This window comes from Bombina bombina, chromosome 8 (assembly GCF_027579735.1).
Source record: "Bombina bombina isolate aBomBom1 chromosome 8, aBomBom1.pri, whole genome shotgun sequence".
Taxonomy (NCBI): Eukaryota; Metazoa; Chordata; class Amphibia; order Anura; family Bombinatoridae; genus Bombina; species Bombina bombina.
The window spans coordinates 149,293,793-149,321,637 of record NC_069506.1 but is presented as its reverse complement, the minus strand read 5'-3'; the positions used below and the strand labels follow the sequence as shown (position 1 = coordinate 149,321,637).

Here is a 27,845-nt window from a genome sequence, read left to right as displayed (position 1 = left end):
TGACATAGAAAAAGGCCAGAGGTAAAAGGAATGGGGTTTTAAATAATGAAAATATTTGGCGCCAAGTATGACGCACAAACAGAAACATATTTTTGGTGCCAAAAACATCCGGAAACGAAACCCTCGCATCATAGATGACGCAACCTTGTGAAGGACTCGGCGTCAACCAAGACGCCCGAAATTACGAATTTGCGTCAACAAACGTAACTTCGTGCCAAAAATGACGCAATAAATGTTGGCATTTTACGCCCCTCGCAAGCCTAATTCTGCCCGCAAATTTAAAAGACAGTCAATTTGAAAAAGAGACTATACCCCCAGGTAAGAAATAATTTTTCATAAAAAAAAGCATTTCCCAGATATGAAACGGACAGTCTGCAAAAAAAGGAAATATACTGAAAACCTGAATCATGGCAAATATAAGTACAATACATAGTCTATGAAGAAGGGGGGGAAGATAGAGTGGCGCACAAGGCTGAGTTCAAATACAAAATAAAATGGGGTAAATACCAATGGTCTTATGTGGATATAAATATATATAAGAAAGACGATAAAAACTAATAAGCACTTATAAAAGGTCAAATCATTTAAGAAGTGAATTTAATATACAGATCAGAAATTACAGATTAAACAAATAAATTCATGCAATACATAAAATCCCTGAAACATATCTAAATTAATAATTCCTATATGATGTGGCCACATCTAATATAAAAAAACTCTATCTAGTGATCACTCCTAAATAGGAAATGCAGATATATATGAGATACGTGATCTAAAAGAGGCTAATACTAAAATATAAATACAAATAGGCTAGATACATATAAGAGATATCCTCACTATTATCTAATACATAGATATAAAAGGGGGGTATAAACGGTGAGCACCGTTACTAATATATGGGCATAGAAAATGGCAGTCCACTATATTGATTCTCAGAGTTCACGTTTCCGTTTCTGTGCACAAGCAGGAAAAAACAAATGGTTTAAAGATTACAGTTGGTAACCCATTGACTGTTATAAATCTCAAATACAAGATGAGTCTCTCTGAGTAGTAAAAGAGTGTTAACACAAGTTGCTGACCGGTCAGATAAAACTGGCTCCAAAAGCAATGAAAATGTAATATACAGTGTTCTCCACGTACCTGACAGGCTTAAAGCTAAGAGTGGCTCCGATGCTGTATCCGCGCTCACTTTTAATGGCAGAAGCTGAACTTATTTTCAATTTTGCCACCCTGACCCCTGGTGGATTGAATGCTGAACTTGATTTAAACCCTTTTTACTGAGTATATTTATATTTTTAATCCCTCTGTAATATGTGCTCTTGGTTATATTTATATAGTATATTTATCTAGTGTTTTATCATTCTATAGTATAATGAACTCTCTATAATGAATTGTCCATTTAGATAATGACCTCTTTTATGGATTCCAGATAAATAAGATTTTATTTATTTTTTTGTAGAGAATTTTTATGACATTCACAAGCAAGTTGTAACTAGTAATTAGATTCTTATGGTATGCAAATTATTTATTGTCTATATTAATCATGTACTATTTAATAATTTTACTTGAATTTAAGTGTTTATCATTATGTATATTCTAGTCTTTTAACACCGCTGACAGCATATCCACTCTTATAATTTTAGGCACTATACATTGAATTGGGAAAATATAATGTTACAAGATACTAAGACAAAAACAAGCACTGTTTATGGAATAAAGTTTATTGAAATAGACAACAAACAGTTAAAATAAAAAATAAAAATGGCATCCCAAATAATCCTATAAAAGCATGTGTGAGGCATCCTGTAAGTCATCTTGATAAAGGCACAACGTGCCGAAACGCGTAGAAGAGACTTACAAACCTCTGGACTTCTTGTCGACCACTAAAAAGGAGATAACATTTGATTTCCTTTACCATTTACATTGCAAAGTGACATTTGAATTTGGACTGCTTTTTCAGAGTCCCGATTGGAGGATATCTGTCAGGTGACGAAGTACGTACACGCAGACAGTGAAGACGCTGGAGTCACGCTTGGGAGTAGGAAGAAAGCTCAGCGTGTAGTGCTTACAGCTGCTCACTCTGTCGTGAGCGCGGATACAGCATTGGAGCCACTCTTAGCTTTAAGCCTGTCAGGTACGTGGAGAACACTGTATATTACATTTTCATTGCTTTTGGAGCCAGTTTTATCTGACCGGTCAGCAACTTGTGTTAACACTCTTTTACTACTCAGAGAGACTCATCTTGTATTTGAGATTTATAACAGTCAATGGGTTACCAACTGTAATCTTTAAACCATTTGTTTTTTCCTGCTTGTGCACAGAAACGGAAACGTGAACTCTGAGAATCAATATAGTGGACTGCCATTTTCTATGCCCATATATTAGTAATGGTGCTCACCTTTTATACCACCCTTTTATATCTATGTATTAGATAATAGTGAGGATATCTCTTATATGTATCTAGCCTATTTGTATTTATATTTTAGTATTAGCCTCTTTTAGATCACGTATCTCATATATATCTGCATTTCCTATTTAGGAGTGATTACTAGATAGAGTTTTTTATATTAGATGTGGCCACATCATATAAGAATTATTAATTTAGATATGTTTCAGGGATTTTATGTATTGCATGAATTTATTTGTTTAATCAGTAATTTCAGATCTGTATATTAAATTCACTTCTTAATTGATTTGACCTTTTATAAGTGCTTATTAGTTTTTATCGTCTTTCTTATATATATTTATATCCACATAAGACCATTGGTATTTACCCCATTTTATTTTGTATGTGAACTCAGCCTTGTGCGCCACTCTATCTTCCCCCCCTTCTTCATAGACTACATATTGGACTGTGTTTGAGAGATCACGGTTCCCTTAGAGTTGGCTTGAGTTCTTTTTAGTATCTGTCCAGACCTATCACGCCTTGTTTTATAAGTACAATACATATATTTAGAACTTTATATAAATACATAAAGTGCCAAACCATGGCTGAGAGTGTCTTAAGTAATGAAAACATACTTACCAAAAGACACCCATCAACATATAGCAGATAGCCAAACCAGTACTAAAACAGTTATCAGTAGAGGTAATGGAATATGAGAGTATATCGTCGTTCTGAAAAGGGAGGTAGGAGATGAATCTCTATGACCGATAACAGAGAACCTATGAAATAGATCCCCGTGAGGAAAACCATTGCATTCAATAGGTGATACTCCCTTCAAATCCCTCTGACATTCACTGTACTCTGAGAGGAATTGGGCTTCAAAAAAATGCTGAGAAGCGCATATCAACGTAGAAATCTTAGCACAATCTTACTTCACCACCTCCATAGGAGGCAAAGTTTGTGAATTGTGGGTGTGGTGAGGGGTGTATGTATAGGCATTTTGAGGTTTGGGAAACTTTGCCCCTCCTGGTAGGATTGTATATCCCATACGTCACTAGCTCATGGACTCTTGCCAATTACATGAAAGAAAGATAGATATTTACCTCAACATTTCCTAAGTATTTACACCCCACTCTTGGTATCCTTTATTAAGCAAGCAGCAATGCACTATTGGTAGTTAGCGGAACACATCAGAAAGCCAATGAGAAAAAGCAAATATGTGAAGCCACCAATCCGCAGCTAGCTCCCAGCTCCTACGCCTACCTAGGTATGCTTTTCAACAAAGGATACTAAGAGAACTAATCCAATTAGATAATATAAGTAATTTGGAAAGTTGCAGAAAATTGTATGTTCTATCTGATTCATGAAGGAAAGGTTTTGGGTTTCATGACCCTTTAAGGAAGTTTACTATGAAATCTCATGAGATTTCAGTGAAATCTCATGAGATCACAGCCAAGCAAAGCCTGACCTTAGCACTGCTGATTGGCTTTGTTTGCTTGTTTTTTTCAACTTGCAGCTGCACAGCAGTTGAAGAATAACTGTTCACAGAGCACTTACTCTGGTGAGCTGAAGACATTTTAAAGTAAAAACATAATTTATGTAAGAACTTACCTGATAAATTCATTTCTTTCATATTAGCAAGAGTCCATGAGCTAGTGACGTATGGGATATACATTCCTACCAGGAGGGGCAAAGTTTCCCAAACCTCAAAATGCCTATAAATACACCCCTCACCACACCCACAATTCAGTTTAACGAATAGCCAAGAAGTGGGGTGATAAAAAAGTGCGAAAGCATATAAAATAAGGAATTGGAATAATTGTGCTTTATACAAAAAACATAACCACCCCAAAAAAAGGGCGGGCCTCATGGACTCTTGCTAATATGAAAGAAATTAATTTATCAGGTAAGTTCTTACATAAATTATGTTTTCTTTCATGTAATTAGCAAGAGTCCATGAGCTAGTGACGTATGGGATAATGATTACCCAAGATGTGGATCTTTCCACGCAAGAGTCACTAGAGAGGGAGGGATAAAATAAAGACAGCCAATTCCTGCTGAAAATAATCCACACCCAAAATAAAGTTTAATGAAAAACATAAGCAGAAGATTCAAACTGAAAGCGCTGCCTGAAGTACTTTTCTACCAAAAACTGCTTCAGAAGAAGAAAATATATCAAAATGGTAGAATTTAGTAAAAGTATGCAAAGAGGACCAAGTTGCTGCTTTGCAAATCTGATCAATCGAAGCTTCATTCCTAAACGCCCAGGAAGTAGAAACTGACCTAGTAGAATGAGCTGTAATCCTTTGAGGCGGAGATTTACCCGACTCAACATAGGCAAGATGAATTAAAGATTTCAACCAAGATGCCAAAGAAATGGCAGAAGCTTTCTGGCCTTTTCTAGAACCAGAAAATATAACAAATAAACTAGAAGTCTTTCGGAAAGACTTAGTAGCTTCAACATAATATTTCAAAGCTCTAACAACATCCAAAGAATGCAATGATTTCTCCTTAGAATTCTTAGGATTAGGACATAATGAAGGAACCACAATTTCCCTACTAATGTTGTTAGAATTCACAACTTTAGGTAAAAATTCAAAAGAAGTTCGCAACACTGCCTTATCCTGATGAAAAATCAGAAAAGGAGACTCACAAGAAAGAGCAGATAATTCAGAAACTCTTCTGGCAGAAGAGATTGCCAAAAGGAACAAAACTTTCCAAGAAAGTAATTTAATGTCCAATGAATGCATGGGTTCAAACGGAGGAGCTTGAAGAGCCCCTAGAACCAAATTCAAACTCCAAGGAGGAGAAATTGACTTAATGACAGGTTTTATACGAACCAAAGCTTGTACAAAACAATGAATATCAGGAAGATTAGCAATCTTTCTGTGAAAAAGAACAGAAAGAGCAGAGATTTGTCCTTTCAAGGAACTTGCAGACAAACCTTTATCTAAACCATCCTGAAGAAACTGTAAAATTCTTGGTATTCTAAAAGAATGCCAAGAAAAATGATGAGAAAGACACCAAGAAATATAAGTCTTCCAGACTCTATAATATATCTCTCTGGATACAGATTTACGAGCCTGTAACATAGTATTAATCACAGAGTCAGAGAAACCTCTTTGACTAAGAATCAAGCGTTCAATCTCCATACCTTTAAATTTAAGGATTTGAGATCCTGATGGAAAAAAGGACCTTGCGACAGAAGGTCTGGTCGTAGCGGAAGAGTCCACGGATGACAAGAGGCCATCCGGACAAGATCCGCATACCAAAACCTGTGAGGCCATGCCGGAGCTACCAGCAGAACAAACGAGCATTCCTTCAGAATCTTGGAGATTACTCTTGGAAGAAGAACTAGAGGCGGAAAGATATAGGCAGGATGATACTTCCAAGGAAGTGACAATGCATCCACTGCTTCCGCTTGAGGATCCCTGGATCTGGACAGATACCTGGGAAGTTTCTTGTTTAGATGAGAGGCCATCAGATCTATTTCTGGAAGTCCCCACATTTGAACAATCTGAAGAAATACCTCTGGGTGAAGAGACCATTCGCCCGGATGTAACGTTTGGCGACTGAGATAATCCGCTTCCCAATTGTCTATACCTGGGATATGAACCGCAGAGATTAGACAGGAGCTGGATTCCGCCCAAACCAGAATTCGAGATACTTCTTTCATAGCCAGAGGACTGTGAGTCCCTCCTTGATGATTGATGTATGCCACAGTTGTGACATTGTCTGTCTGAAAACAAATGAACGATTCTCTCTTCAGAAGAGGCCAAGACTGAAGAGCTCTGAAAATTGCACGGAGTTCCAAAATATTGATCGGTAATCTCACCTCCTGAGATTCCCAAACTCCTTGTGCCGTCAGAGATCCCCACACAGCTCCCCAACCTGTGAGACTTGCATCTGTTGAAATTACAGTCCAGGTCGGAAGCACAAAAGAAGCCCCCTGAATTAAACAATGGTGATCTGTCCACCACGTTAGAGAGTGTCGTACAATCTGTTTTAAAGATATTAATTGAGATATCTTTGTGTAATCCCTGCACCATTGATTCAGCATACAGAGCTGAAGAGGTCGCATGTGAAAACGAGCAAAGGGGATCGGGTCCGATGCAGCAGTCATAAGACCTAGAATTTCCATGCATAAGGCTACCGAAGGGAATGATTGTGACTGAAGGTTTTGACAAGCTGAAATCAATTTTAGACGTCTCTTGTCTGTTAAAGACAGAGTCATGGACACTGAATCTATCTGGAAACCCAGAAAAGTTACCCATGTCTGAGGAATCAATGAACGTTTTGGTAAATTGATCCTTCAACCATGATCTTGAAGAAACAACACAAGTCGATTCGTATGAGATTCTGCTAAATGTAAAGACTGAGCAAGTACCAAGATATCGTCCAAATAAGGAAATACCACAATACCCTGTTCTCTGATTACAGACAGAAGGGCACCGAGAACTTTTGTAAAAATTCTTGGAGCTGTAGCTAGGCCAAACGGCAGAGCCACAAACTGGTAATGCTTGTCCAGAAAAGAGAATCTCAGGAACTGATAATGATCTGGATGAATCGGAATATGCAGATAAGCATCCTGTAAATCTATTGTGGACATATAATGCCCTTGCTGAACAAAAGGCAAGATAGTCCTTACAGTTACCATTTTGAACGTTGGTATCCTTACATAACGATTCAATATTTTTAGATCCAGAACTGGTCTGAAGGAATTCTCCTTCTTTGGTACAATGAAGAGATTTGAATAAAACCCCATCCCCTGTTCCAGAACTGGAACTGGCATAATTACTCCAGCCAACTCTAGATCTGAAACACAATTCAGAAATGCTTGAGCTTTCACTGGATTTACTGGGACACGGGAAAGAAAAAATCTCTTTGCAGGAGGTCTCATCTTGAAACCAATTCTGTACCCTTCTGAAACAATGTTCTGAATCCAAAGATTGTGAACAGAATTGATCCAAATTTCTTTGAAAAAAACGTAACCTGCCCCCTACCAGCTGAGCTGGAATGAGGGCTGCACCTTCATGTGGACTTAGAAGCAGGCTTTGCCTTTCTAGAAGGCTTGGATTTATTCCAGACTGGAGATGGTTTCCAAACTGAAACTGCTCCTGAGGATGAAGGATCAGGCTTTTGTTCTTTGTTGAAACGAAAGGAACGAAAACGAATATTAGCCCTGTTTTTACCCTTAGATTTTTTATCCTGTGGTAAAAAAGTTCCTTTCCCACCAGTAACAGTTGAGATAATAGAATCCAACTGAGAACCAAATAATTTGTTACCCTGGAAAGAAATGGAAAGTAGAGTTGATTTAGAAGCCATATCAGCATTCCAAGTTTTAAGCCATAAAGCTCTTCTAGCTAAAATAGCTAGAGACATAAACCTGACATCAACTCTGATAATATCAAAAATGGCATCACAGATAAAATTATTAGCATGCTGAAGAAGAATAATAATATTATGAGAATCATGATCTGTTACTTGTTGCGCTAAAGTCTCCAACCAAAAAGTTGAAGCTGCAGCAACATCAGCCAAAGATATAGCAGGTCTAAGAAGATTACCTGAACACAGATAAGCTTTTCTTAGAAAAGATTCAATTTTCCTATCTAAAGGATCTTTAAACGAAGTACCATCTGACGTAGGAATAGTAGTACGTTTAGCAAGGGTAGAAATAGCCCCATCAACTTTAGGGATTTTGTCCCAAAATTCTAATCTGTCAGACGGCACAGGATATAATTGCTTAAAACGTTTAGAAGGAGTAAATGAATTACCCAATTTATCCCATTCTCTGGAAATTACTTCAGAAATAGCATTAGGAACAGGAAAAACTTCTGGAATAACCACAGGAGATTTAAACACCTTATCTAAACGTTTAGAATTAGTATCATGAGGACCAGAATCCTCTATTTCTAAAGCAATTAGTACTTCTTTAAGTAAAGAACGAATAAATTCCATTTTAAATAAATATGAAGATTTATCAGCATCAATCTCTGAGACAGAATCCTCTGAACCAGAAGAGTCATCAGAATCAGAATGATGATGTTCATTTAAAAATTCATCTGTAGAGAGAGAAGTTTTAAAAGATTTTTTATGTTTCCTAGAAGGAGAAATAACAGACATAGCCTTCTTGATGGATTCAGAAACAAAATCTCTTATGTTATCAGGAACATTCTGCACCTTAGATGTTGAGGGAACTGCAACAGGCAATGGTACATTACTAAAGGAAATATTATCTGCTTTAACAAGTTTGTCATGACAATTAATACAAACAACAGCCGGAGGAATAGCTACCAAAAGTTTACAGCAGATACACTTAGCTTTGGTAGTTCCAGCACTAGACAGCGATTTTCCTGAAGTATCTTCTGACTCAGATGCAACGTGAGACATCTTGCAATATGTAAGAGAAAAAACAACATATAAAGCAAAATTGATCAAATTCCTTAAATGACAGTTTCAGGAATGGGAAAAAATGCCAATAAACAAGCTTCTAGTAACCAGAAGCAAAGAAAAAAATCAGACTGAAATAATGTGGAGACAAAAGCGACGCCCATATTTTTTGGCGCCAAATAATACGCCCACATTGTTTGGCGCCTAAATGCTTTTTGGCACCAAAAATGATGCCACATCCGGAACGCCGACATTTTTGGCGCAAAAGGACGTCAAAAAATGACGCAACTTCCGGCGACACGTATGACGCCGGAAACAGAAAAGATTTTTTGCGCCCAAAAAGTCTGCGCCAAGAATGACGCAATAAAATGAAGCATTTTCAGCCCCCGCGAGCCTAACAGCCCACAGGGAAAAAAAGTCAAATTTTTAAGGTAAGAAAAAATGAATGATTCAAACGCATTATCCCAAATATGAAACTGACTGTCTGAAAATAAGGAATGTTGAACATTCTGAGTCAAGGCAAATAAATGTTTGAATACATATATTTAGAACTTTATAAATAAAGTGCCCAACCATAGCTTAGAGTGTCACAGAAAATAAGATTTACTTACCCCAGGACACTCATCTACACGTTTGTAGAAAGCCAAACCAGTACTGAAACGAAAATCAGTAGAGGTAATGGTATATAAATAAGAGTATATCGTCGATCTGAAAAGGGAGGTAAGAGATGAATCTCTACGACCGATAACAGAGAACCTATGAAATAGACCCCGTAGAAGGAGATCACTGCATTCAAATAGGCAATACTCTCCTCACATCCCTCTGACATTCACTGCACGCTGAGAGGAAAACCGGGCTCCAACTTGCTGCGGAGCGCATATCAACGTAGAATCTAGCACAAACTTACTTCACCACCTCCATAGGAGGCAAAGTTTGTAAAACTGAATTGTGGGTGTGGTGAGGGGTGTATTTATAGGCATTTTGAGGTTTGGGAAACTTTGCCCCTCCTGGTAGGAATGTATATCCCATACGTCACTAGCTCATGGACTCTTGCTAATTACATGAAAGAAAGATCTTCCCATTTTGCATAGCGATGTCCAGGTGATATTTTCATGTCAACCTTTTACAGTAATGCTGCATCACTTTCAAGTGATTTAGCATATAAGTATTATGTCCCTTTAAGAAACCTATTCCAAAATAGTCTATAGATGTTCTTGCATGCTAAAGGACTAGAATATTTCTTACAAAAAATAAAAAACTTGTTAAAAAGGAACATTAAATTAAAAATGAAATGTTCATGATTCAGACAGAGAAGGCAATTTCAAAAAAACGTTTAAAATTTACTTCTTTTGTCAAATTTTTGTTGAAGAGTAAAGCTAGTTAGGCCGAGAGGCGCATGCTCGTCTTTAGCATTCTATGGCAGCAGTGTTTGCAACTATGTACAGAGTTGTTATAAACATTGTTGCAAATACTGCTGCTAGATGGTTAAAGACATGTGCCCATTACTCTTTAACAAATAACAAGAGAACCAAGCAAAATTAATAAGAGATAAAATGGAAAGTTGTCTAAAACTTTGTGCTTTGTCCAATCCATTTAAGTTTAAATTTTTGACACTACTGTCTCCTTAAAAGGGCGAGTCAACCAAAAAAATTTTTTTTTACTCATTTAGATAAAGTTTCTTAGTGCAAACCGCAGCCCAATTTTGGAAAATAAATAGTGTGCAAGTAAAAAGACTTACTAGTTGTCCCTTGGCCGTTTTGAAATGGGTGTCTGCCCCCTCCTCACGATTTCATCATCCCCTTGTTCCAGTCATCTTCCAGTGAATGTAATTTTGCGATCATACGCGTGCCCGTGCTTCGCGCATGCTCAATGCGATTTTATTGAAGGGAGCTTTTTCAAGAAGGAACTATAAACAACTGCTCAGTATCATAGGGGTTCCTATATGCTGCGGACCAGTGTGCTTTCTCTTCATCGCTCCACCAGCCTACCGGTCCCAGAGCAGTTCCTACTGTATTTGAAGTCATCTGCATTGGATCTTATCAATATTATAAAGTATGTGGATAATGTGGGTGGATAATGAAGGATTATAGCACACAATTATAAAATAAAGGCAGCAACATTCAGAGAATGACAGAAGATTGTAACTATGTGATGGTGGCACCTCCAATAACCATAAATATGTCATGTGGGGACATTGATTTTGGGCTCAAACTATTAAATTAGATCCACAGAATCTCACAGAATAAGTATGTAAATATACCATGGAACTTGTGTAAAATTAGCGTACATGCTGTTGCTGCTTTTATTTTATAATTCTGTGCCATTATCCTTCATTATCCACCCACATTATCCACATACTTTATAATATCGATAAGATCCAATGCCGATGACTTCAAATACAGCAGGAACTGCTCTGGGACCGGTAGGCTGTCGGAGCGATGAAGAGAACGCACACTAGTCCGACAAATATAGGAACTACTATGATACTGAACAGTTGTTTTTAGATCCTTCTTGAAAAGGCCCCCTTCAATAACATCGGCACATTAGGCATGCGTAAAGCACAGGAACGCAAAGTTACATTCACTAGAAGATGACTGGAAGATGGGGGATGACAAAATCGTGAGGAGGGGGCAGACGACCATATCAAAACGGCAGAGGGACAACTAGTAAGTCGTTTTACTTGCACACTATTTATTTTCCAAAATTGGGCTGCAGTTTGCACTATTAATCTTTAGAAACTTTATCTAAATGAGTAAGAACATTTTTTGGGTTGACTCGCCCTTTTAAAGCCCTTTCTCCAGCATTCTATAAGATGTCACAGCATTACCTTGGACTTCTTCTACAATTCTGTCCAATTCATCTTCAAGGGTTAGGTCAAATTTCTTGGGCATCTCAGTTTCAGGAGTGTTAACCGCAGAAGGCTTCATATCAACTTCATTGTCAACTTGTTTATTTTCTTTAGATAGAGCCTAAAATATATACAAATAAAATTCTAATGACTAATGACCTGATTCTGTGAGAAATCTATGAAGCCATTGGTGGAATTCTCTAAAGGCAGTTTTTATCTTGAGAACAATGTGTCAAAGGGGTATTCCCTGCTTTTAAGTATGCAAAGGAGATGCACATACAGTATTAAAATAGGGCTCACAAAAAAGTAATTTCAAAATTGTATAAAAAAAAAAAAAAAAAATTAAAAAAAAATAAAAGCATGCAGTAAAAAAATTGTATTGTTAAATCACATTTATGATTCGGATAGAGCATGCAGTTTTAAACAACTTTCCATTTTACTTCTGTTATCAAATTTGCTTTCATTCTCTTGGCATCTTTTATTGAAGAGTAAAACTAGGTAGGCTCAGGAGTGTGCACGTGTCTTTAGTACTCTATGGCAGCAGTGTTTTGCAACAATGTATAAGAAAGCTACAAAATGTTGCAAAACGCTGCTGCCATAGAGTACTAGACACGTACACACTCCTGAGCTCTTATGAGCCTACCTAGTTTTACTCCTCAATAAAATATACCAAGATAACAAATCAAATTCCATAACAAAAGTAAATTAGAAAGTTGTTTAAAATTGCATGCTCTATCCAAATCATAAAGGTTTAATTTTGACTTTACTGTCCCTTTAAAATAACCTAGGAAAAAACTAAATATTAAAACTACATTCAGAAGAAATTGCAACAAAACTAAAATGCACATGCAAAACGATTGTGAAATTCATACTTAAATATTGAAATTTAAAGTTTATTGTTTTCCATAACGTAAAATGAGTTTTCCTGCCTCTGCTAGTGAGCAGAACAGGGGTGTTTCATGGGCATAACTAAAAGTTCTCTGCAGGGTCTGGTACATTATCTAAAGTTCCCCTGTATTTCTCACTGTTTTATCTTACAAAGTGAAAGGTGGCAAAATTGTGGCAAAATATGCAAAACACATATTACCCCAATAGAAAAATACATACGAAAATGGAGGCGATTATAGGATACTATAAGCCATAATCCGTTAATCTGATTTATATTGGCAGCTAAAATCCATCTTGCCAGAGAAGTTTCCCTTTCCAGCAAACTCCAATACTTTCTATGGGAGGCATCTTGCAGTGACAGCCCCCTGTCCCTGCCACAGTCAAAGTGGTTTCTCATATCTGATCTGGGTATTGTTAGATAATCAGGAACTAAACATAATAAAATAAATCTATAAACACACTTTAGTTCAAAATCATTTAGGATATGAGTTACTATTAAAAAAAATGAATTCATGTACTATTGAAATGTACCAAATTTGGTAGAAATACAAAATACTTAATTACATAATGAGAAGTTTTACATTAGTAATTTGTTTTGGACAAAGCAGATTATCTTTACTGCATAGTGGTGCTGCGAGTCACTTTAGAAAGAAAGAAGAAAAAAAAAAGACAAAAGATAAAAGGTGAAAGAATGTCCACAATGATGGTCCCTGCTATATAGTCTATAGCTAATGTAATCTAAAGCTGGGTTTCTCAAGAGCAGGGTCATGGGCCAGTACTGGGCCTTGACAGCCCTCCTGGTGGGCCACGACCTGAAATGCCCCCACTGTGAGCTATCAGAATTTCAGTGCACATGTGCATGTGTATTGTGCACATGTAGCGGCAGTTCAGTAGGAGGACAGCATGGGAAAGGAGCAGATAGGACTAAACCTCGGCACCGTAGTTAAGTGATACCAGCCCACATACACCAATGAATGTATATATTTTCTTACCCCACTTACACTAATATATACACACACACTATAGGGCCCTGGGCACATCCGGCTAACATTTACCGGGCTTTGAGGTCACTTGGTTTGTGAACTACTGGTCTAAAGAATAGAAAGTAGTAAATAAAGAGGACAAAGAGGTGGACAATTCTTGCATGCTACCATCTCATAAGGCTCATTGGAGTCACAAGTTATGATGCACAATATTGAAATAGATACTATGCTGCACAAAAATCAGCCAATTCAAACTGAAATATGAAATAAGATAAATAAAAACAAACCATTTCACTGGTGAGGTATTCGGTACATCCACTGTCATGGGTATTTTCTAAGGATGATGGCGCATCTTGGAAATCCAGCAATAATATCTTCTTCTCCCTAGGTAGTCAAGGATGTAAATATCACTCTTATTAGTACAACATTAGACATATATTGGGCCTGTCATGGAATGCAGGACACAGCCAAGAAGGTAAAACACTATTTTATTGCAGAGCATAGAAGTATACAGCTTGTACAACACATCTAGCTTACTAACTGCGACATAGACTAAAACGGCTATAAGCCACACCCCCATCCAGTGACGTCACCTCACACTCTCATATATGTGTATGTATGTATGTACGTACGTACAACAAGAAATACAATCCTGACTCTAACATCGGGGTAGACTACCCTAGTCCACAGTGAACATGGGATTATTCTGCCCATTCTTCTGGTCACTGCTCAAACTAGTGCTAATCCCGATATCGAGCTGGAAGTTTCACCACTCTTATACTTGACATCATTTTACATGAACAGTCCTCTGATAAAGAAGAAGGTGATTGAGAGTCTGCTGGAAGAGGGTAAAGTGGTGTGAATCTGACATCCTAGCATCAGCTGTGCCGGGCTAAAACCCATGGCTTGGATAGGCGTCGCCCTATAGGCCAAGAAAGCTAGGTATGGCTCAGATTGCTTCAAAATTAACTTTGTTGTTTGAACTGCCCATTCAGCCATTCCATTGGCCTGCGTGTAATGTGGACTTGACATAGAATGGACAAAATCATATTCACTGCAGAAAGAACTGACCTCCATGGAGGCAAACTGCATTCCGTTATCACTCACTAACACCATTGGTATGCCCCACCGGGCGAACAAGCTCTTGAGACGAGTGATAACGGCTTGACTGGTGATCTCATTCAAGGGTGCAATCTCCAAATACCTAGAATAGTAGTCAATCACAACTAGGTACTTCTTCCCATGCAGTTCGCACAAATCTGCAGCTATTTTCTGCCATGGGCCTGAAGGCAGTGGGGTAGAAATCAAGGGCTCCCTTCTCTGAGTAGGCCAGCTTTCCCGGCAAAAGGCACATTTTGACACGTGGCTTGCAATGTCGGGACTGATCCCAGGCCACCATACTGCCGTAGCTGCCCTTTCTCTGCACTTTGTAATGCCCATGTGGCCATCATGAATCCTGCCTAAAATCTCCTGCCGCATGCTGACAGGAATGACAATGCAGTCTTGGAACAGCATTAAACCATCCAGTTCCGTGAGCTGTGACCTCTCTGACTGGTAAGAACTTAGACATCCAGGCTGCCTGGCTCTCGGGCCAACCTTCTTTTATGTGCTTAATAAACTTCCTGAAGATCTGTATCTAAACGTGTCTCCTTTCTTGTTTGCTCAAGCTTTCCTGATTAAATTGATTTAAATGCCAGAACTGAATCCACATACACTTTTATATCCGATTCCGTTGAAGATTCTTCAGCAGCAGCCATCAGAAGCTGTGAAAGTGTATCTGCCACTATCGGTTGCTTCCCGGGTACATGTACGGCCTGAACATTGAACCGGAGCAGCCTCATCAGAAGTCTCTGGCATCTTAGGGGTGCTTTGTCAATATCATAGAAGTTAGAGGGACTAGCGGTTTATGGTCAGTCTTCAGACTAAATTTCTCTAAACCCACTAGGTAACGCTGGAAGTGCTTACAGGCCCAAACTGCAGCCAGGCACTCTCTCAATTTGGGCGTATTTCGACTCAGCAGCCGTCAGTGTACAGGAACAGTAGGTGATGAGCTGTAGTTTGTGTGGAGTTATAAAATAAAGAACATGGGAAAGCGGAGTTATAAATATAATTAACATATATAGGATTAGTAAGAATTTAGTTAGTAATGGGTTAATGCTTTTTCAAGGGCACTGTATTTAGGACTGTGACATGTACATTCAGTTGCTCTTGTCAATCAAAACACCTTTGCTGCTAGCTAGACACTTAATAATAATAATAATAGTAACTCCCTATAGACTGCGCATGAACAAGTTAAAATTAGTATTTTCTGTGTGTCAGCCAAAATTATAAAATCTTTTAAGGTAGTTAACATATATAGTTAGCCTTTCACTTATGGTATGCTTTATTTTGATTGGTTTACATTGTGTATATAAGCTTTGAATTTGTATTAAGGTATTGTTATCTCTTACATTCAGATCTCAAGGTATGTATTAATCTTCATGTGATTAATAAATGATTTATGTCAACTAATATTTGATAGATACGAGTATTAATTTAATCTGTTAGATAACCCAGATTGAATATTTGTCTATAGTTGTGGTTTTGTCTAACCAAAGCATATAATATTTATATTAAAGAATAATTCTTACAACATCTCTTTTTTTGTATCCTCTTTTGTGAGAATCATACATACATCTGTTGCTAAACACTCATTTAGTGACAACCCCTAGACTGAGAAATATGACAGTTTGTTCTCATTCAGTTGCAGGAGGGCGGCCCCTAACCCATAACTGCTCACATCAGCACTAACAACAGTCTTTTTAGAAGGGTCATAGAACCCTAACACTGGGACAGACCCCAGCAAGGACTTGACTTGTACAAAAGCTTCTTCCTGTGAAGGACCCCAGACCCAGGTAACATCTTTCTTCAACTCTGTAATAGGGGGTAGTACTGTGGATAGATCTGGAAGGAACCTGCCCACATAATTCACAAGGCCCAATATTTGTCTCAGCTCGTGTACATCAAAAGGACTTTTCATTTGTTCAATAGCAAGGATTTTATCAGGGCCTGGCTTGATGCCATCTCCATTGATGATATGCCCAAAGTAACATAAGTGGAAAAAGAGGATGCGTGAAGCCTAAACCCATATATAATGCCCCCCCCCCCTAAAAAAAGGACTATAAGTTCCTGTTAATTCTACCGCCAGCAAAATGTATCCACTCTACATAAATATGTACATGCCTAAATGTCCTACAAAATTAATTCCCAGAGGTTCATGACATCATTCCTAGAATTGAGGCCTAAAGGTTCATGAAATAATACCTAGAATTGAGGCCTAAAGGTATTCTTGTATCCAGTGTAAAAATCCAGAAAGCCTCATGCTTGGCCAGTAGTTTATCCCCTCCTCTTTTATGTCTCAGGACCTTTTCAATCGCACACCAAGTAAAGCTATTTAAGATTCCATTGTGGTAGACACCAAAATGCTGTACAATTGGTGTGGAAGATCTCTTGGTATTAAAAGAGGAGAAATGTTCTCTAATTCTGGTATTAATGTCCCTAGACGTGAGACTAACATACTGGATTCTACACTGGGTACATTCAATCAAATAGATCACATTTTTGGATGTACAGTTCAGGAAGGCTCCAATACTGTAACTTATTTGTGACTGTGCTGGTAAAGCTTTTTGTTAATCTCACAAAGTCAAATGGTTTACATTTCCAGTGTCCGCACCTGTACATACCAAAATGTTTTAGTCATGATCCACTGGTAACTTGTTTTGATTTTAAAAAGGTAGGAGCCAAAAACTTGAGCCCAAAGTCGGGCTTTTCCTGTAAGAGCACCTTAAACCTTTCCTAACAGTGTCCACTAGCTTATCATCTGCAGATAGTATGGAAAAATGTTTTTGTACAATTTGACACACTGAAGTGTATTGTGCACTGTGTCCTGTCACAAATGTGACACCATCAAAATCTTTGTTGTCTGTGTTACTCATCTTTAAAAGACTGCCGTGCCCTTGTGGTCCCTTAGGAGGGAACTCATCTCTCTTTAAAAGATTTCAGGAGCAGAGGATATCCTGAAAGGGAGTCTGCAGTAGCAAAACCGACCTACTGGTGTAATGAAGGTAGTCAGTTTGTGGCACCGTGGATCTAGAGGTATCTGCCAGAAGCATCCAGTGTAGAGAAGAACTTTGCCCCAGCCATTTTCGGAGCTATGTCTTCAAGTGTCAGCAGCACATCTTTCTTTTTTCACCGCCTCTTTCAGCCTTTTCAAATCTACACATATGCGTACCTTCCCATTTTTCTTTGCAACAGGCACAATAGGGGTACACCAGTCAGTTGCTTCAACAACCTCTTCAATAACTCCCATATTTTTCATACGCAGAAGTTCCTTCTCCACTTGAGGCATGAGCGGGAATGGAATTTTACGAGGAGTGGTAATGCTGTATGGGGCTGCATCACTTTTACGTGATATTCATACTGGGTTGCAATTCAGTAGGCCCAATTCACCAAACATATCTTCCGAAATCTCATTCACTCTGGCAACCAGACCCAAACCACAGGCTGCTTTTCTGCTCAATAGGTTGTTAACACACTGACCTCTAATCACATGAACCCATATGGTGAATTTCCTCTGCTTGAACTCGCAGCTGGCATAAAATTTCCCTGCACAATCGATGCGGCCACCAGGACTATGAACTTTCATTGTAACTTTCGACAGCTAAGGCTTTCAAGGCAGTTTTATGAATGCTGCAAGGGACATAACAGTAATGTCTGCTCTGTGTCAATCTTAAAGGCAACCTTGGCTCCCATTACAGTAAGGGTAACCCGCCAATCTTTGTCTGAACCAGACCATTCAACAGACCCTACAAAAAGACACTTCTTGACCCTCCTGGTCACTATCCACCTGCATCTCCTTAATGTATTCAGTTTTACACGCCACTTCAAAATGGCCCATTCGGTTACACTTTCTACATCTTTTATCTTTAGCGGGGAATAAGACATTCTGATGATGGGTATGGTTACACTGTGTGCAGCGAGCCTGCTGTTCTGGGCCTGTTGCCCTTGGTCTACCGCTCACACTGTGCCTTTCAACTGCAGCACTCCTGAACTGCAGCACTTCAATCACAATACTCTCAGACCTCAGATCAGAACTTTGCTTTTTCACCAGTTCACTCTGGCGGGCCATCCTAATGGCCCCATCTAACGTTAATTCGGCCTCCAACTGTAACTTCAGAGAGACTTCAGCATCTGCAATTCATATGACTATTCTGTCTCCGATTTGCTCTTCTTTAGCAACACCAAACTCACAGAATTCAGCTAGTTCATAAGGCTGTGCACAAATGACTCCACAGATTCTCCCACACGCTGAGCTTGTTTGTGAAAACAAGCCCTCTCATGAATGACATTTCTTTTGGCCACAAAGTGAGCACTGAGTTTGTTCATAACTATTTCAAAGTCAAATTCTTCCCCTTCTTGGAATGTAAAGGCATTAAACACAGGCTCCACATCTTTCCCCATAGAGTATAAAAGAGAATTAACTTGTACTTCACCACTCTCCTTGTCCAGCTTGGAAGCAATCTTGAAGTGTTGAAACCGTTGACGCCATGTGGGCCAAGCTGCAGGCTGAGAGAAATCAAAAGGCTCAGGTGGGGTATACTTCGACATTGTCATTACTCAGAAAACAGAAGCGCAGGCAAGTACTTCTGATACTAATGTCATGAGATGCAGGACACAGCATTTTATTGCAGAGCATAGAAGTATACAGCTTGTACAAAGCATCTAGCTTACTAACGGCAACAGACGAAAACAGCTATAAGCCACGCCCCCATACAGTGACATCACCTCCCACTCTCATCACAGGGTCGATTCCAATCTTTACGTTAGTTTGCTTTTTCAGATGTAGGAAAAAAACAGAAGCAGCAGGGTTTTTTGCCGCTAACAAAGTGACCACCATTTTTCCGATCAAACACAGCTGACATTTTCCCACAACGGCACTGATCACTTAAATGAGTGGTCTTTATGATAAGTCTTAAATAATATTAATGGCATTTGTATGTACGCATGATAGATATACCGGCATGTTTGTTTATAATATGTTTTTTAAACTTTTAATATGTTATAAGTATTGTTTTTTTTATTTCATCTTGATGAACTTTGTTATTTTTTAATGATATTCCTTTATGTCTTGTTGTTATGTGTTCACTATATTGGAATGTCTTTTGAAGTAAACCATTTTTTTTAATAAATACAATTGTTTTAGAGTGCAGAATTCACTTTCATTTGGTTAACTAATAGTTTTTCCAGTGTTTCTTTCTGCTTATGTTGATACATATACAAGATCTGCACCACATTTATAATTCATTTTATATAATTGTGAAGTGATTCTAAAAGCTTCTCTCTTTATTACCATAATACTTATTTAATAGAAGAATCTTTAGAGGATTTGTACCTTCCTCTATCTGATGAGCAATGGGAAGCAGAGATACATGAGTCACTCAGTTTGAGTACTACTGAAGTTCCAGAAGAGCATATTAACGAAAATCAATTGACGATTACTATGAACCTGTATAACCTTGATGAACTTTGATATTCTTGCTGGCAATCTAGTTACATTTTTTTTAAAGTAATATTCCTTTAGGGTTTATTTTGTGTTTGCTACTGGTTTGCTATATTAGAATGTCTTTTTAAAAAGGGACATTATACACTAGATTTTTCTTTGCATAAATGTTTTGAAGATGATCCATTTATATGGCCTATACAGGAGATTATTTTTTTTATAGTATAGTTTCGCTTATTTTAAAATAACATTGCGCTAATTTTCAGACTCCTAAACAAGCCCAAAGTTTTAGAAATAGACTGATGTATACCTACTCCAGCTTGCTCCCGTTTGTGTAGAGAGTCTTTTCATATGCAGAGGAAGGGGGAGGGGGGAGTGTCTTCTCTTTTTGATATACTACCACTTTCAGTGGGTGTTCCAGCTAACATTTTCGACAGAGCTAAACTGGGAGCTTCTAATTAAGTTTTTAAACTGTTTTATACTGGATTTTATATAAGTATCTGTGCATATTATTCTTTATAGTAGTGTATATTACATGCAGTTATATGAAAATTGGTGTATACTGTCCCTTTAAGTAAAATTCTCTTTATTGAATAAATGAAATGGTTTGAGACGAGTGTTAAATTCCTTCTCTTTATTTGGTTAATTCATTTGTTTTCCAATGTTATTTTCTGCTTATGTTGATACATAAATGTTATAGATTCTGTACCATATTTTTAATTGTATACAATTCTGAATTTATTCTAAAAGTTTCTCTCCTTACTGGTATAACTTAATTTTTTAAATTCAATAAGAAAATGTTTTCAGCTGGTGAGATTTTCATCTAAAATCAATAAGAACAGTGCAGGATATTAATTTTAATAAGAAGAAAGTGGCCGTAACTTATCTGATCTTGGGATTTTAGCAGTTCTCACGTGAAAAATTGTGAAACCTACTGTAAAGACTGCAATTTCAAAACCTCACTCTCACTGTAGAGAGCAGAGTTTCCCTTTCTATAACAAGATTACTGTTAGGGAAGAACCACTACCGGAGCTGCAAAACACTTTTTATACGAACATCAGGGAGACACCAGAATATTAAATTGGATGATAATAGACCTAGTGAGGAGAAAACCCAGGGGTGGTAATAGATTACAGGATTTTTAAAAAAAAAGAAGCTTATTGGATCTTTACGTTAAAAACACGTAGACCCCATGGTATGAACATAGATGGAGACCATCAATTTCTAGCAATGAGAATGTTTTACCTAACAAACATCAGAATATATATAGTGCCGTCTTATATATTTTTGGAGGAATACTATAGTTCCAATAAGGAGAATTAAAGTGTTTAGGTTATGTCGTATATGAGTGGTATATAGCAACAAATCCAGCAGATAGTCTATTATTTATACTCAAAGAAATGTTTGGCATAAGAGCTGTAGATTAGTGTATATACATTATTATTAATTTACTATCCATTTATATTACATACCTTACGTCCCACAAATATAAGATAGGCAACATGAAGTTACTAGATGGACTTTAAACATGATCCTATTTGAATTACTGTTGTCCCCCTGGTATTGCCAGTATAATGTATCATTATACGAATGAGTATGTTGGGCGGGATACATTCAAGGAATAATAGTAGCAGTAGTACTATATAGCTATCAGGATTGTAAGTGTACATACTAGTTTTTAACATATGTGCTGCTAAAAGTTTACAGAGTAAGTGTCTTTTGCTAGAGGTATACGATCACTTCAAATCCAGGCTAAGAGGTTGATACAGGCAGTGGGGCTACCAATAAGATTGCGAGGGAACGTATTTAAGCTGCACAGGTGAAAATGGTGATGGAGTCTATGACTAAGGCTGTCAGCAGCCAAAATGCATCAGTCTAGCCTGACCATCTGTACTTTATTCTACATGTGTGCTGATTTTTAACCAAGATGGAATAAAGATTTTTGAATTTTTTTAGCAGTTTTTTCCGTTTTGTTCTACAGCTATGCACTAATGCCTTGTCATTGGATCATCTTATGTGCTCTGCTAGGTTTCAGAAGTGCATTTCTGCAGTATGTGTTAACTGCTCTGCAGGGGTTAAACACATTTAACAGTGTTAAAGGGACAGTAAACACCTTTTTTGCAGTCTTGCAATCAATTAATATGAAGGATGTTTGAAAATATTTTTAATGGGTTAGAACCTTTTTGCTGCAACTGTTTTTCAATAGCTAAACGCCACCCACCACTTGCCTTATTTGTAATGGGTACTGCAGCCACAACCAACTAGGTACAGATATGAATATTTTCAATTAACTTCAATTATCAAATTTTGCACAATCTTAATATTCACACTTTTTAAAAGGCACCAACTCCTACTGAGCATGTGTATAAGCTCACAGGGTATATGTATATTAGTCTGTTATTGGCTGATGTCTGTCACATGTGGGGCTGGCAAATGTGAGGGGGAAAAAATTGCCAGAAAAAAAAAAAAAAAAAAAAATCTACTGCTTTTATGAAATTCAGAGCAAGTATTATTGCATTGTCGTCATTATTATTATTGTGCAGTTGTTAAATTATGCAATTCTATTGTATTTAGTGGTCTTTTAAACATTTTATAAAATAAAACATGTTTGTTGTACCTTTAAAGGGACACAATTCCAATGTAGAGTATACAATTTTACACAACTTTCCTATTTACTTTTATCTAATTTGCTTCCTTCTCTATGTATATTTTGTTGAATGAGCAGCAATGCATTACTGGGAGCTAGCTGAACACATGTGAGCCAATGGCAAGAGGGAAATATCTGTAGCCACCAATCAGCTAGCTCCCAGTAGTTCTGTAAGTAAGCTTAGGAGCAGCAATGCATGGCGTTATTTTGTACCTTATGTATCTGAACCAATAGAATTCTGTACATAACTAATTATAACACAAGTTACTTTTGACCCTATGACCTAATATAAAGATACAGATATTGGCCTCTAGTTATTAAGGTCTGGCGGACCTGATCCGACACTGCGGATCAGGTCCGCCAGACCTCGCTGAATACGGCGCTCGCCGTATTCAGCATTGCACCAGCAGCTCACAAGAGCTGCTGGTGCAACGCAGCCCCCTGCAGACTCGCGGCCAATAGGCCGCCAGGAGGGGGGTGTCAATCAACTCGATCGGGTTGATTTCCGGTGATGACTGTTCGACTGCTCAGAGCAGGCGGACAGGTTATGGAGCAGCGGTCTTTGTGACCGCTGCTTCATAACTGCTGTTTCTGGCGAGAGCTTGATAACTAGAGGCCATTGTCTGTGGTCCTGCAAATGGGAGCTTGTACAACTGAATTCTATATATAATGTAGGGTGAAGATTGATGAAGATTACCAACCAGTTTACTGCATAATTAACTTTCATACAAAGCTACCTGGTATGCGACACTCCCAGTGTTTCCACAGACATTTCACCATAGAAGGGAGGAACCTTCTTATGCTGGCACTTAAGGTTAAATGTCGAAATAGTAAAAGCCACTTGGCCAGAAAAGCTCCTCTGACCAAAGATATTTAGAATTTTACAGCTTTTAACAATATTATTCTATAAAAAGGAATGACAATTCTATCACCATACTGAGGATCACATTGTGTTACTTAGGCATTACGTTGTAAAATTCTATTTTAAAGCAACATTATTTCTTAGCAGGAAAAGAGAATTTGTTTATTAATAAAATACGCTAATGAAAAAGTTCATTTTATTTTAATACTAGATATGTATTGCAAACAATCTGCATACAAAATGTCAAGGTTTTAAAGGGACACTTTAAAATAGTAATATAATATAAACACTTTAAGATGGTAATATAAAATGATAACTCATACTATATATATATATATATATATATATATATATATATATATATATATATATATATATATATATATATATATATATATATATATATACTCTACAGCATTCTTTCATTATCTATTTTGTCCCCTTTTCCTGTAATTCTATTCTAAATAGTGAGCTTTTCAGTTCCTGTTAGAAATGAAAGTGAAATATATTCCACACAGCCATTGGCTGTACACTCTAGTGACGTATTTATAACTGTCCTTAATTGGCCACAGCAGAGAAGGTAACCTAAGTTACAACATGGCAGCTCCCATTGTTTTATAGACAATAAAACTTTACACTTATTTTGTCAATATTTAAACAGCTAATGAACCTGTAAAAAATACCGTATTGTTCCGAGTATAAGCCGCTCCTGACTATAAGCCGCACCCTTAAAGTTTGGTGCCATTATAAAGAAATTATATTTGTAACTTTTTTTTGAGATGGTAACATAAAGTAGATGAAAAAAATGATTCTTTATTCCATGGTATGTTAAAAACCCCTTGCTAAAGGATACAACGGTCAGTCCTTTTGATAAAAAAAAATGATGTATTCATTTTATGTGGGTGATCTCAGAACTCTCATTAACATATCTTACTTTTCATGCCTTAAATTAGCAACATTTTCATAATCAGTAAAATGCTTTTTTAATACACTTTAAGTGAACTGAAATAGATTAATCACATTAATGTCCCATGAGCCCCTTGGCTGTTGAAGAGTGACGCAACACTTTGTTTAGAAATACACTGCAGCTTTCTTTGAAAACTAAGCAATTAAGCTATGTTTATAAAAGCTATGGGGACTTGACTTTATTTGGGGACTACGAGGAATCCCCTCTACTGACTGGAGGCTCTCTCCCTTTGACGTCTCCTTTTCTGCTTTCCCCGTTACCTGCTAGCTGAAACGCTTAAACAGCTTGGCAATCAAATGCACCTTCACAGGGCTTGTACCGCTGTAAACTTCTGACTTCACATCCATGTCTGCTTCTGACTTCTCCATTACCTGCTAGCTGAGACGGAGTTGCCTGCCTAACTAAGGACACACCCCCCAATGAGATCGCGGGATTGGTTCTTTATCCAAAAAAAGTCACAGCTCCATCCGCTGGTTGGACCGCATATGACCACGCCTCCACTCGCCTCAGTCCAATCAACGGATAGAACTGTGACATTTCTCAGATGAAGAACCAATCCCGCGATCTTATTGGGGGTGTGTCCTTAGTTAGGAAGGCAACTTCGTCTCAGCTAGCAGGTAACAGAAGTCAGAAGCAGACATGGATGTAAAGCCAGGAGCTTACAGCAGTACAAGCCTTGTGAAGGTGTATTTGATGCCAAGCTGTTTAAGAGTTTCAGCCACGATTGTTGTACTGGGGTGAGTTGTGATCCACGCTTCTCTTGCAACACATGCTAGCAGGCTTTATATTGCTGGCGAACTTTAGTTACCGGGAACTTTGTCTTAACTCACTCAGCCTCCTTACCTTAACTACCGGTGCCTAACCCCAACCTGTTCTACTTACAGTATACCAATATTTGTGCAACACCCCGAGTATAGGCCGCACCCCTAGTTTAAAGACTTGCATTAGGGGAAAAAAGTGCGGCCTATACTCGGGACAATACGTACATCTACATGTTATTCTTAGAGTAACTTTTTCTTTGAATGCATTATTCTACATAGCATTTATTTAGTGTTAAATGCCCCTTTAATAATCCAGGACTATTCAGGGATATACCCATTGAAAAACCTCTATATATTATATTTATCTTATCTCTCTTGTGCTAATTTAAGCAATCACTGCGTATCATGTAGCTGAACCAGACAAATGTCAGCATAATCAAGGATGTAGGCTCCACTACCTACAGCCTCTTTGGGAAGAATGCAGGGGTGGGGCAGAAATTGCCAAAGTAAATTACAGCACATTATATTTTTCTGTGCCTTTTTCTCCAATTTGTCATATCAAATTATAAAATACAATATCAAAAGCAGCTACAAAATAAGCATGTTATCTCTTTTTCTGATATCACAACTACACTGAAAAAAATATAAATAAAAAATAATAATCCATAATACTATTAACATACAGAAAAGTGTTAAAGGGGGCAACACTGAATATTAAACTCATTAATTTAGTGCTCAAATGTAACAGATCATCACAAACTATTAAACTCACACACACTAAATAATATATATATTAAGCAATAAAACTCTTTAATTTTAGTCTTTCACAACATCAGTGACCCCTGGACATATGACATCACACAACTTCAGTTCATAGTGCAGTAGATTTGCATATACCTGGGATCGCCACTAAAAAAAAAAAAAATCTAACTATATATTACAGACAAGTTCTCTTTGTGTGCAGATTTCTTTTTATTAAAAAGTCAGTTGATTCTTTTTACAGCATATTGTTATTTTTTCATAACAAACCATTCATTCAATTATTCAGACACCATTAAACTTCTACTCCAAACATGTTATCCTTTAATTAAAGGCAAAAGAACTATGATCAAAGAGAAGCTGACTTATCTAAAAAGGGGCACACAGTATATGGTTGTACATAGTTGAGCTCCTATGTTATTAAAATGATTAGATTCTCTCACGGGTCCCATACTTCAGTAGGTGCTCCCATACACACTCAGCTGATTATAGGTTTACAAGCAACATCTACGGTACATACTGCTCTATATTACAGCTTTACAAAGAGGGGCAATCATATTCTCATTTGTGTGATCTGATGCTGTACTTTATATACTAAAACGGTATCCTCTACTGCAAACGTTCTAAATTAGTAAAGTCAAACAAGATTTCTTCTTTACGATAGTGCGCACAATTTTAAATTACTTTTCAGTCTATTATCACATTTGATATGCTCTGTTTGTATCCTTTGTTGAAGAATAAACTTCGAAAGATGCATAGGAGCTCAAGAACATGCACGTCTTTAGTACTGGCACCAGTGTATGCAGCAATGTTATACATTGTTGCATACACTGCTGCTATAGAGTTCTAAAGACACCTGCACAATCTTGAGTCTAGGTAGGTGCATTCTTCAATAAAGGATACCAAGAAAACAAAAAAAAATTTGATAACATAAGTAAACTGGATTATTTGTTTTTAAACTGTATGCTCTATATGAATTACAAAGGTTTCATTTTGACTTTACTGTCCCTCTTTAATATGTACTCATTTTCCACATAAACAAATGCACAATACAGCAGAATTTCACTGCAAGAGTGGAAATATTTAACATAAAATCTGCATACAAAAATATTCTATGATTTTGATTTGTAATTTTGTTAGCCAACTTTACATTGTTTTCCTCTTTCACAGCAGTCCAGGGAAATACATCTTGAAAATCTTACGTCACTTACTATAACCAGGAAGAATTACATATAAATGAGCTCCTATAATTAAAGGAACAGTCAACCCAAATTTTCAAATATGTAATTCCTATAAAGCTGCTAACAATTTTTAGTTTGCACTGTAGCCTAATTTATTACCCTAAATCGTTTATAAGCATTACTACTTACTTGTTTCTTCTTTGCAGTTTAAAATGCCCGCCTGCCCCCTCCCATATTTCATCATCATGATCCTCAGGTTGTTCAGTCCCCAGCTCTAAGTCGGCTACTTCTCGCCATTCCACGCTCCTGTTTTTTTGCGCATGCGCATTGCGCCGCTAACACATAGGGGGAAGGAACTCAAAATCCTCTCTCAAGTTCCGACACGTCTGATATTTCAGACGTACCAGTGTGCTACCAGTCATCGTAGTCTGTGAACAGTCTCCGGCAGTGTGCAGTCATCGTCATCGTAGTTTTTGAAGTCTCCGGCAGTGTGCAGTCATTGCGTGAGAATTCATTTATAGAGGTAGGTTACAGATAGGCTGCGTGTACTAATAGTTTATCTAATAGAGGGTACATAGGAAGACAGCAGTCGTTTGCCCAGGAGGAGACGGACTTGATCGTACTGCCCAGAATGT

General features: G+C 37.6%; 1 protein-coding gene across 1 annotated transcript in view; it reads right to left on the bottom strand.

The window, feature by feature from the left end:
- Nucleotides 1-27,845, bottom strand: part of LOC128638588 (C-Jun-amino-terminal kinase-interacting protein 4-like) — a 297,523-nt gene that overhangs the window by 199,414 nt on the left and 70,264 nt on the right. The window contains 2 exon segments of the mRNA XM_053690636.1: nucleotides 11,604-11,745; nucleotides 13,783-13,879. Coding sequence (XP_053546611.1) covers nucleotides 11,604-11,745; nucleotides 13,783-13,879 — 239 coding nt within the window.